This window comes from Acanthaster planci, linkage group LG18 (genome assembly GCF_054643075.1).
Source record: "Acanthaster planci isolate LZ-2023a linkage group LG18, COTS_SCS, whole genome shotgun sequence".
NCBI classification, from domain to species: domain Eukaryota; kingdom Metazoa; phylum Echinodermata; class Asteroidea; order Valvatida; family Acanthasteridae; genus Acanthaster; species Acanthaster planci.
In genome coordinates this window covers 12,642,796-12,654,053 of record NC_141794.1, presented here as the reverse complement: position 1 = coordinate 12,654,053, position 11,258 = coordinate 12,642,796, and the positions used below count along the sequence as shown (strand labels likewise).

The window sequence follows — 11,258 nt, the reverse complement described above, 5'->3', positions numbered from 1 at the left end:
TTTCATATAACCAAGGCTTGACTATTGATAAACGAGAGATTGCCAACATGGGTGTACCTGTCGTGGCCTTATTGGCTGGCATTCGCTTGAACAAAAACGCACACACAGTGACATTGCCGCGCAGTCGTTCGTCAACAACGTTAACTATGCATGCAATACAATAGAGTTAGGATTTTGCTTATACCTGTTTGACAAAATAGAATGTGATTTTTGTGACTGTTGAAAAGATGTGAAAAATATGCCTAGACTCCAGATTCACTTCACGGGGCCACAAAAATGATGACGTATGCGTTTGTGCTGTATTTTGCCGTTGCGAAACCTGTTTTGTTAATCAGCCTTGGCATGGCTGCTGTTTTCTTTGATATCGAACGGAGCGTTAAACACAAAGTTTATCTCAGTCTCCAAGTTTCATTTTAGTGCTCGATGTGGATTCAGAGGTAGAGGTGATCTATTTCAAAAAACAAAAAAAAACCAACAAAAAATTGTACAAAAGCATAATAATACTCAGCAGATTCACGCAAAATGCCCGCCAAAATATTGCTTTCAATATTGCACCTCCTTAAATATTTGCGAGGTGCATTTATATACTTGGAGTAAATCTGTATTTGGGAGTGGCCTATCGGGGATGACAGATGGGGGACCGGAAACCGTTTGACACTGTCACCCCTCTCCAGAGCCAAGTGTTATACCACTGTCAAAGTTTTTTTAACTAGTCGCGAACTGATCACGTGATGTGCTGCAAGCATTTTAAAGTCTGTTTCCTTCTTGTTTAGAACACGTTTAAATCTTCCTGGGGTCTTTACAACTGAACATGTTACAGCTGCAAATATGTCGATTTATGACCCTGATACAGCAGACCTTTTTGTGATCCGACCTCAACGTGCATGGGTGTGCTATAAAAACGTTAATGAAAGCGCTGGTGAAACTTCCTCCAACTTTCAACTTCCTTTTAGGGGCTGCACTAGTGGCAGGCAGGATGGAAAGAAACAGAAGAACCTCCGATTCCGAAAATCTGCACTAAATATTTGACTAAGGCTTGAAAAAGCCTTAAAATGCGCAAGGTAGCTACAGAGCGATAAAAGAGGTACAGAGGTGAAAAACTTTGTTATCTTGCAACACTGATATTAGAGAAAATGATTCAACGGAATCAAGCTAAGATTTACTTTGCGATGGGAGACAATGCTCGGTGGTTGAGTGGTTTGAAGACGTCTGCACTAGTACACAGGAGGCAATGGGATTGAATTCCCACCCAAGCAAACAAGATCACCCGAAATAGTGAAAAACACATGTACTCACTGTGGGGATTCTATTGAGAATGTAATACAGTGTCGTAACTTATTGCTCTTGTCACATTGAAGCACACGCAGAAAAAGGACACATCTTCTTTTGCCCATTCAGAGTGTACAAATTCTCAAGTAAATGTATAACTATACAATGCAACGTCCATCTATTTCCTGGAGGAAAATAACCGTCGGCTGTAATAATCATCTAAAGATGTGCCGGTAGAGCATCGTAGACACTTTCGAAATAAAAATACTTTTTTCATGATTTGGTGAACCGCTTCCTATACTGACGACAGAAATGTTTTATGACGGAAATATCCCAGCACTCCTCCATTTCGTGAGAACGTATACGAAACACAACAGACCCAAGTTAAAGTGAACAAAAAGTCCAGACGGTTGATTCCATTCATCTTATCCGAGCCAACCGAAAGTTCACTGAAAGATCAGACAGAACCTTTTCACAACCCAGCCTTGACTACTGGTAAATGTGAGATTGCCAACACCGATGTACCTGCCCGTAGCTTTATTGGCTGGCATTCGCTCGATCAACGCACGCAATGCGACAATGCCGCACACTCGTTCGTCAACAGCCTTAACTATGTATGCATTAAATTACTCTCGAAAGAACACCCTATTCAAAAAAGTGCCGATTATTCTTAAAAGAATAATATACAGTTTGGAGATTCTTCAAACACTGATAGATTAAACTTGCCTTGATAGACACATAAAAGGTACTTGAGACATTTAATTACGTCAAACACGGTGAGAAACACTCTCAAAAATTAAGTACATCGCTTTATAGATATTACGGTTGGCGCTCTGTCTGAATGTTTAGATTCGACGCGGTAACATTTTCTGTTGACATTAGCGATTTTTAGTTAAATTGAACCGCTCCTTTTATTGCACTAGTACTTTTTAATGTGACTCGTTCATTTTTACATACCCCTTCCATTTTAGTTTCATTTTCTTTTTTTCCATTTCAATCATTTAAATTTATGTCTTAGTAAGTTACGTATAATTTTTATTATTTTACATGTATCATTTTTCTTCGTGTATTTTATTATTAAAAAATTCACATTTAACCACCTTACTTTCGGTCAAACGTGTTGACTCTTTCTCTGTTATTAAACAATTTTTAAAGGCAACTTCAACTGTAACAATTCATACGTAATTATGCAAAACAGATTAATCATTCAGAAACTTACATAGCATACTTCCCAGATGAATAAGATGATATTCCAAACAGACTTACGTGTGTTTTCCAAACGAAAAAATTCCTTTGGTGAATGATGAGAGGTTTCAAAGAATGAGCAAGTATTTCCAAGGTTGAAAACACGACCTTCTTTTCAAGAGACAATGAAATGTCCCCCGCTCCGTACTGTCATATCGATAATTCCGCAATTAAAGGTTGACAGAAATAGTAATCAGTCCGCCAATATGTTTCGAAACCATTATTAATTAGAACTTACGACATTTTATTATTGAATTACGTTTTTCCTATTTCTCTCTCTTAACGGCATTTTGTATGAAATTGCATTTTTATTTTTGTTAGGTAGAAAAACAGGGCTGGCGCCCCCACCGGCAGGACCCGCCAGCGCTACAATATGCGGCAGAGGGTACCCTTCTGTCATGTCTTCTTTTGTGTTGATGGAATCTTTGGGATTCCTTTTAGATTTCCGAGGGAGGGGTGCAGTAGGCACAATAGCGTTAGGGCATACAGCCTGTGCATCACACAAAAGGGGGTTCCTTTTTACCTCATATCGCGCTGGCTATCTAGCGACCTCTATCTTTGGACTGGTTCCTTTGTGTCCTTCTTATCCCTTGAAGAATGCAAAGTGTCTCTTATGTTACTAAGGAAAAGCTTGCCCCGGATCACAAGGTACCAATAGGGTCTTTAGTGTGGAGGATTCAAGTTGTTATGCTCACGTTAATATAATTGGAACTCGCACTGCTATTAATAGCAGTGATAAAGCGTTTGTTCTGATGCTACAGATGTTGTCTTTATAACTGTACATGATTCAGTAGAAATACCCGTTCCACAACTTTCATGATATTGGTTCTATCAGTTGTTGAAATTATTACAATTTGTAGGAACGTCCTGAGGCAAAATCACAAGGAACTGGTGGAGTGGAAAGAACTATACCGTTGTCACTTCACGTGGAATCTAAGAATCGGCGTGGAGATCGATAGACGATGACTTGGACAAGACACCACACTTACTGGGGATCGAAGGTCTTCTCTTCAGAGCGTACTTGGAAGTATGGGACGACCCAAAACGCTGGAACGTTTGTAAAGCCAGAGAGTTCCTGGACAAAGCAGACGAGAGGATAGAACAGACAGATGAGCGTCTGCGTAAAGGCTACAAAGTTGTGTCACTGCTGAATCGCATGTGGATCGAGAACAAATGCATTAAAACCCAAGAGGTCAAAGAGCTACGCGCTAAACTGGATGGTTACAGACTGGAGGACGAGGATTATTTGGTGATCGGAGCAGTGCACGCGGCTGCTTTGACGCGTCTCGGGCCCAATGTGTATGCATCGGCTCTCGATATGTTCGAGAAAGCGCTGGAGAAGTTCCCCGAAAATGTCAACTTCCTCTACGGGGCTGCGTTAATGGCGGGCAGAATGGCTCGATATAGGAGAATCACCACTCCTGAGTACGAAAGGCTAGACCCTGGGGGCCAGAAACTTTTAGACAAAGAAAAGGATTATTTGCTAAAGATGATGGAGATAAATGATGAATATCAGCTGGCAAGGTCAGCTCTTGGATTGAACTTAATTGGACGAGGGGAAGAACAAAAAAGAGATGGACTAGGTCATTTGACGAGGGCATGCAAAGAAGCTCCTCAAGTGCAAGAGGTAGTACTAAATTTAGTCCGATATTACAGACGTGAAGGAGAGGTTTCAGAAGCCATAGACATATTAAAAACTAGAATTCATAACAATCCAGAGTGCTACGAGAGTCATTACCAGTTGGCACTTTGCTGCGTGGCACATGCTAGGGGATACAGCAGGAGAGACAAGGCAGCGATTCACAAATGGAATGAAGAAGCTCTTACAGAGCTAGATCAGTGTCTCAAACTCAACAAAGAACATACATACGCCTTGATGGAGAGATGCAAAGTACATAGCTTTTTGAACAAAACAAAAGAAGCGGAGGAGCTCTACGAGAACTGCATCCTTCAGTCCAAACACTGGACACCTGAAAACAAGTTTCTGTTGTGCTTTGAATTTGCCAAGTTCTTAGATTATAACCGAAAAGCTGCGAGATACGAGTCAAGAATGGATTTATGGCAGGAAGTGATAGATCTTACGGTTTCGTTTGAATTTCTTGAGGAGACATCCTGTAAGTGGAAAGTACAAAAGAAACATGAGTGGGGAAAGGACGAAGCTTACAGCAAACTGTTGGATTTTTACAAAAGCAACAGTCTCGAGTTAGGAATTCTTCACTTTCAGAACTTCAATTTTAAAGAAGCTGCAAAGGTTTTGGAGGAGCTGAAAGAGGTCGATCGAGAAAACGTCGATATCACACAATACCTTGCACTGACGTACCTGAAGATGGGCAGGGAACGAGAGCTACAGGTTTTGTATCAAGGTCACAAGCCTGAAGAAGCAAAAGAGGTATTTGACAAAGCTCACGAAAACGCTATCCAGGCAATGATGGCGGGTCTGTGCCAAACGAAAGGTAGAAAGCTAAGGGCGGACACGGCTTTAGCAATCGCACACAACCAGCTCCTGTTGATTGGTCTTGGCAGTCGTGCCAAGACAGCTCTTGAACAAGGGGCTCAAGATCAGCAGATGCCCTTGCCGTCCTCCCAGCAAGAAATGGAGGGTCAGAACGCCACAACACTGGATCAAGACACTCAGTCCAAATTGTCGACACCTACAACCAAACAGCTAGATTTATGCATCCGGTCCTACAGGGAGGCTGTCAGGTGCGGAAGTCTCGTTGCTAGCCTGGAGTTACTCAGATTGATACAAAAGAACATTGTTCAAGTAACTTCAAGGTGGACCTTCCTCCAGGTAGGTCTTTGATTATGCTTTCTTTTTTAAATTTAAGCTTCTTATTTTGTTTTAGAAGTGTGTTACAAATCTTCACTAAAGTGTTTGAAATCTGTCATCTTTATTTGACTTTCCAGTCGCTACGTCTTTCTTGTAATTTAATGCAGATGCTTGCAGAGATCGACGTGTGTTGCTCGCTTAGAAGCAGTGATTGTCTACATAAAGACCAGAAACCCCTCACCTTCGAACACGGTCTTAGCAGCCGCGATACAGACAAAGATGTATCAGCGCTGAACTGTAAAACCATCAAGCGTGACGGCAGGGCAATCCTAGCGCCATCAAGGCACAGAACTACTTCTGAATGGCAGTACTACCTGTTCTTCAGGCAGGCTTGGGAACAGCACCTCAGCATGGAGAAAAAAATATTGAAACACAGGTTTGAAAATAATGAAGGGGAACTTGAGCTGGACGGCAGGGAAGAGTTGGAGGAGATAACCTCGTCGGATGAGATCATCCGCGCCGCGACAGACTGTTGTCTGAAACTACGCCCTCTGTTGGATGGCATTGTTGACAAGTTCAGGGTAAATATTTTGTATAGAATGATGCAAGAGTCAGTATGTTTATGTGAAATTAGTCTGAAGTTTACCTGTTACTGGTAGTGGACGTCAATAAAGTTGAGAAGGAACAAATATTGGCCAAATACGGGATACAATTCCGTGGCTAATAATTTTGTTACAATAAGCGATTTCAAAAAAGCAAGGTCCTTTTCCACGCAAGGCAGCGCGAATAAGCGGATGTTGTATGCGTGTCTCAATGTCAGTTGATGCACTTAATTTGGGCATAAGCTGTCCAGGAATACCTAACTGGCTCGTTAATTAAAAACCCAGGACAATTACCTTAGTGGATCAGTGTTTCTTGTCTGCTTCCTTATTCAGACAGAGGAACTCGGTCTCGAAGAGGAAACGAAGAACCAGTATTTCCCTTTGATGCTAGACGAGCAGAATACAGAAAAAATTCGAAGCGAATTGAAAAAAAAACTGAACACCATCTTCAGCATTGACGTGGACAGAAACTATCCTGAGCTATGGAAAGAGTTACTTGAGGTATAAAGAAGAAAGATACTTTGAGTTAATTATGCGTTGCTAACAAGTTAGTTTATAATTTGTCATGATATTTGCTCCTTCATTTTCTTTAGAGTAATGCAACATTTTGTCACACCCGGACGAGAGCTTTGGCGTTTGTTCATCAGAGCTCAAATTACTACATGTATTCGCTAAAACACTGCGCAAGGAAATCAGACGTATGGGGTTTACAGACAAGTTTAGGCTACACAAGGACGTCCTCGAATCTGTCTTAAGAATAAAGCACATTCAACACATATCATACATGCCTACATTTGTGTTTCATGAGAAATGCGTCTGGTGTAATGCAATTTCATTTTCGAAATTCCAGATTCAACCAGGCTACAAATCCGGAAATGAGATCCTCAAATCTTTCTGCACCTTGGTTAACAAGATGAAGCACAGAGATGTTGCTTCATCGGTGAGTAAAATACTGTATACAAATAAGGACCCGGTTACCTTGGCTCGTCAATGCACGGATAAAGTTGAGGAGATATGCAACTTCTTCTTTGACGCCATGAGAGAAGCCAGTGATCTGAGGAAAAGTGCAGAAGAGCTTGTGAGTGACATCAAAGATGGCAGACACGAGAAAGCTGACTAACTGCTGAAAATACTGTCCAGCAAAGGAGACTTCGTCGTGCGGATGGGAAGCACTTGGAAGTTGCTGGAGGTAAACCTTAGAATAAGTAGCACGGCACAGCTACCAGACTCACGAGCAACCAACAAAACATAGCCATGTTCATCTTGTTAAAATATGCAGACACAACGAAGTATAATTATCATTCATATAAATTGAAGAAAAAAATTCCTGGTGCCCGTATTCCCTGAAAATAAAGACAGAAAAATTGGTCAAGAAAATATCACTATCGCTGACTCCATTTACCAGATGACTGCACTGATTCGTCAGAGTAAAAGGCTGTCTCTATCATCTTATTCGGAAGCTGATGAAGCTCTGCGCAAACTGACCGAGGGAACTCAGGTGATATGCCAGAAACTCAGGAGGCATCATCAAGAGGTTGAAGACGCCGTGTTGGAAAACCACGAGGATGTTCAGATATCGGCTAAGTGCAGGGAAACATGCACAGAAGCTGTCAAAGCGCTGGATGCGGAGTTGGCTAAACACAAAAATTTGGTGAGAAATGCAATGTTACCAATTTGAGTCTCAATCAAATTGTATAGCTTGTGATAAAGCATTATTTGCGCTTCCTTTGCAGAATACCTGAAGACATGGACAAAGGAGAGAGAAGGATACATCACAAGGGGGCTCAACCCTCTGCTTTAAAACTGCTTAAAATAAGCAAGAACAGCAGGAATCCAAATTCCGTGCACAATTACCAAGGAAACTGCAGCAATTTAAGTAATCTTCGAGTTACTTTAATTGAATGGAAAATAGAAGGAGAAAAGGTTAAGGGAAAAGGCTAAAATACCTAGAAACGCCACCCTGGCCTCTCATCACTTGTGGTCCAAAATCGAATTCCATTATGGCTCAGATTTTCAAAAGTATGAAACATATTTATATGTTCTTTTTTTCTTCCACACAGAGTGGTGATGGATCAGACCCCCAGTCAACAGAAGTTACATTTCCACTTCTGGACATGTGCCCAGATGAAGAAACCCCTGGGCACTGGACGGGGAAAGTTACGAAACAGCTGCGTGGAGACCTCAAACAGATGGGAATTCTTGTTAAAACCAACAAGAAGCTAGTGGAAATAATCCTGCAGGTGAGTGCTAGCAGTCATTCGTGATTGTCATGATATGGCGAATGTTTGTGTGACGTCAACTGCATGATTCTCTGCCATGATGAAGGTACACAGGTATTTTTCCAGAAAATAAACCCACAACAGGACCTTCTGGCATTTTTATTTTGTATCTCACAACATGACGTTTCTTCTCTGAAATCTCCAAAAGCTCGGCCGCACATGGAACTGATATTGATCATGTCATTGTATTCAGAAATTTGTTCTTTTTTTATTATTACGATAGGCACAGCCATGCGTCAGTGAGAAGAACTACCGTTTCATCGCTGTGAAGACGTTTATCAGCGAAGGAAGTAACGACGGTATGGTAAAGATTAAGACAGACAGTGGTGACGATAAATCCTTCAAGATGTTGGACCTCACCCGCTGGTGTACAAATAACACCGAGAAAGTTCTCTTGGGTATGCAGTCCTGCCTACTTCTGCCCCCTTCTTAACTTGGAGACGTCCTCGTGGACGCTCAGAGCATAGAAATGCCATGCGTGGGCCTATTAAGACTTCTTCTCTCCAAATACGTATAGAACATAGGATTCCGAAAGTGTCTTTCAGTGCAACACTGGTGTTCCACAACACAGGGCGCCTAAACAGTTCACCGCAGAAAGGCCATTTTTTGCAGCGCATTGTGGGAAATCGTGCATATTATTCTGTTCGCCGGCTGGGTGTAGGAATCTTTCCCTACGCTTTTGCTTCGCACTGAATGCAAACACAACCACAATTTGTCAACACACAACAGCCAAAACGTACATGACATAATTCCAATGATGGGATTCAGGGCAATCCAGCGGTAGTGAGTCTGCCTCGGGATACACTGCCGGGAAAAATGAAGCAGCGTTCTGTTTTTAGTTTGTTTTTTAATTATCATTATTTTCAATATACATCTCGTCAATAATTTCGGAATATAATATGTATTTGGGTACATAGTTTTACGACACTTAAATAAGTACATATTAATTTGAGATTCGGTATTCAGTTGAAAGTTACATTTGCATAAGGATCTGGAAGGGGGTCCCTAAAAGCAAGCTTGTCGAGGAGGGATCCCTTTGATAATAATTAGCACATAAAGTGTGAAAACACGAGAACAAAAAAGTAAAATTACACGTAAAACACATCACACGCATGACATGGGGTACAGGTATTCCAATGCAAAGCAATAAGATAGGAAAATAAAAATATACGAAGTTCACATAGCTACCCATTAAGAAGTTAACTTGAACTCAAAGAAATAAAAAACAGATAAGTTTCAGTTTTGATTTAAATAATGGAAGACTACGAATGTCAATGAGTGAGTAATGTAAAGCATTCCACGACATAGGACCTTCATGGCGAATCACCTTTTGAAAAGTAGTTGTTCTTGCAAACAGAGAGTGAAATTCTCCACAATTTCGGGTAAAATTAGGATGAATGTTGTCATTGCTACAAAATATCTGTTTAAACTTCAAGTGATACAAATTGTTGGCAAATAGAAAGGTTACTCTCAAACCACAATATACAAGCTTTGATAAAAGAATGATCTATAGTGTCAAAAGCCTAGGAAAGGCCTGACAAGATACCAAGCTTACTTTGTGATGAGTCAAGCTTAGCTGTGATTTTGTCAATTAATTTGAATACGGCATGAGACGTTGAGGGATTTTCTCGAAATCCGAATCGAGCATTAGTTGTAATGTTATAATCGCTTCACTTAGTACATGTAGTGCGATTAAAAAAAATATTCGCTCAAGAGGTTTGGAGAAAGTGGTTAATACTGTAATTGGTTCGTAGTTGTTAACCAGTTTCGAATCACCACACTTATCAATAGAAATAACTTTCAGTTGGCAATCTTCATTTTGGGGAAATATTTCTTTGGTAAAAGCTAAATTCATAAGAAAAGTTAATGGCTTAAAGATTGAGGAAATGATTTCCTCTATCAAAGAACTGGTTATTCTATCATAGCCTGCTCATTTTTCTTTTGTAATGCATTCACAATATCACTGATCTCTTGCTAAGTAACTGAGTCGAGGAAAATAGAATTTTGATTAGGATAAGACAAGTAGTCATAAAACTTGTTGGTATTTGACAGAATTCTTTACACTAAGATTTTGACCAATTGTAAAATGGTTATTAAAATGAGCAGCTATGCGCTGTGGATCGTCAGTAGTTTCGCCATTGATGTCAATGCTATTAAAAATGCTATCTAAAATACGATTTGCTGCTTATTTCATCGTTGATTATTTTCTAAGTATTCCGGATACTACTTTTGTGCAATTTAATCTGCTCATTATAATAAATACGTTTGCCATTAGGTTGAACTTACTGTGATCGGAGTGTGCTCGTCCACACTTGAATTTAAAACACCCACAAACTTAGTAAAGGCGATGTTAGAATCAGGGGCAGAGGCCACACTTGTCCAGTCACAGGAATTCGGAGCATTATTTAAATTATGTCCTCTCGTTAATGTTTCCGAGTCTGTGCATCGGTGGACTTTAACTTGGAATGACTAACTGATACTGAAAATGAAGAGAATACTGGGAAGTGATCAGAGGTCTCAGTCACTAAAATACCCGCATTTGGAAAAATCTAATTTACAGGTATTTTAAAAAATGTTTGCAATGTGAGAAGCAGATGTTTGGTTACCTTTATAAGTTTGTTAATAAGAGGTGCTGAATCTTCCTGTGACTGCTTATTGTTATGAACATTAATTCGATGTAAGTTGAAATCACCACACAAGAAGCTAAGTTTTCTTTCTTTTGAGATGAGGACTGTATGCTGCAGGTAATAACTTGCTCAAAGGTAACTCTAGGATGTGTGTAAACCACCACCAAGAAGATTCTTACATTGACGAGGAGTGACAATATCAACAAGAATAAACTCCAGAGAATCATTACCTAGATCATCTATGTCATACCTTCGGACATATTGGAGACTCGATGACATATGCAAAGCTAAATCCCCCACTTTCTGTTCCCTCTTCTTGGACTCCAAGATGTATCCAGGTAGGTTTAGATTTAAGTTACCGTTGGCATTAAGGAAAGTTTTGTTAAAACCAATAATTGACAACTTTCGATTTACTGAATGAAGACGTGTCTTTAAATCATCAATTTTTTACCTAAACGTCTGACGT

General features: G+C 40.3%; 1 protein-coding gene across 1 annotated transcript; it reads left to right on the top strand.

The window, feature by feature from the left end:
- Positions 1-2,639: 2,639 nt before the first annotated feature.
- On the top strand, positions 2,640-10,342 carry LOC147796246 (uncharacterized). The gene is made up of 9 exons (XM_087148935.1): positions 2,640-2,658; positions 3,453-4,038; positions 4,285-5,305; positions 5,452-5,865; positions 6,220-6,387; positions 6,737-6,997; positions 7,292-7,537; positions 7,947-8,126; positions 8,389-10,342. The coding sequence occupies exons 1-9, from the start codon at positions 2,640-2,642 to the stop codon at positions 8,596-8,598; spliced, it is 3,105 nt and encodes a 1,034-aa protein (XP_087005061.1). The 3' UTR covers positions 8,599-10,342.
- Positions 10,343-11,258: the final 916 nt, after the last annotated feature.

What these genes read in the sequence shown, in the direction of transcription:
- LOC147796246 (XM_087148935.1), top strand. An exon ending in GATGAATATCAGCTGGCAAG is followed by an intron (nt 4,039 to 4,284) that starts GTCAGCTCTTGG and finishes GGCACATGCTAG; the next exon opens with GGGATACAGCAGGAGAGACA. An exon ending in CAAGGTGGACCTTCCTCCAG is followed by an intron (nt 5,306 to 5,451) that starts GTAGGTCTTTGA and finishes AATTTAATGCAG; the next exon opens with ATGCTTGCAGAGATCGACGT.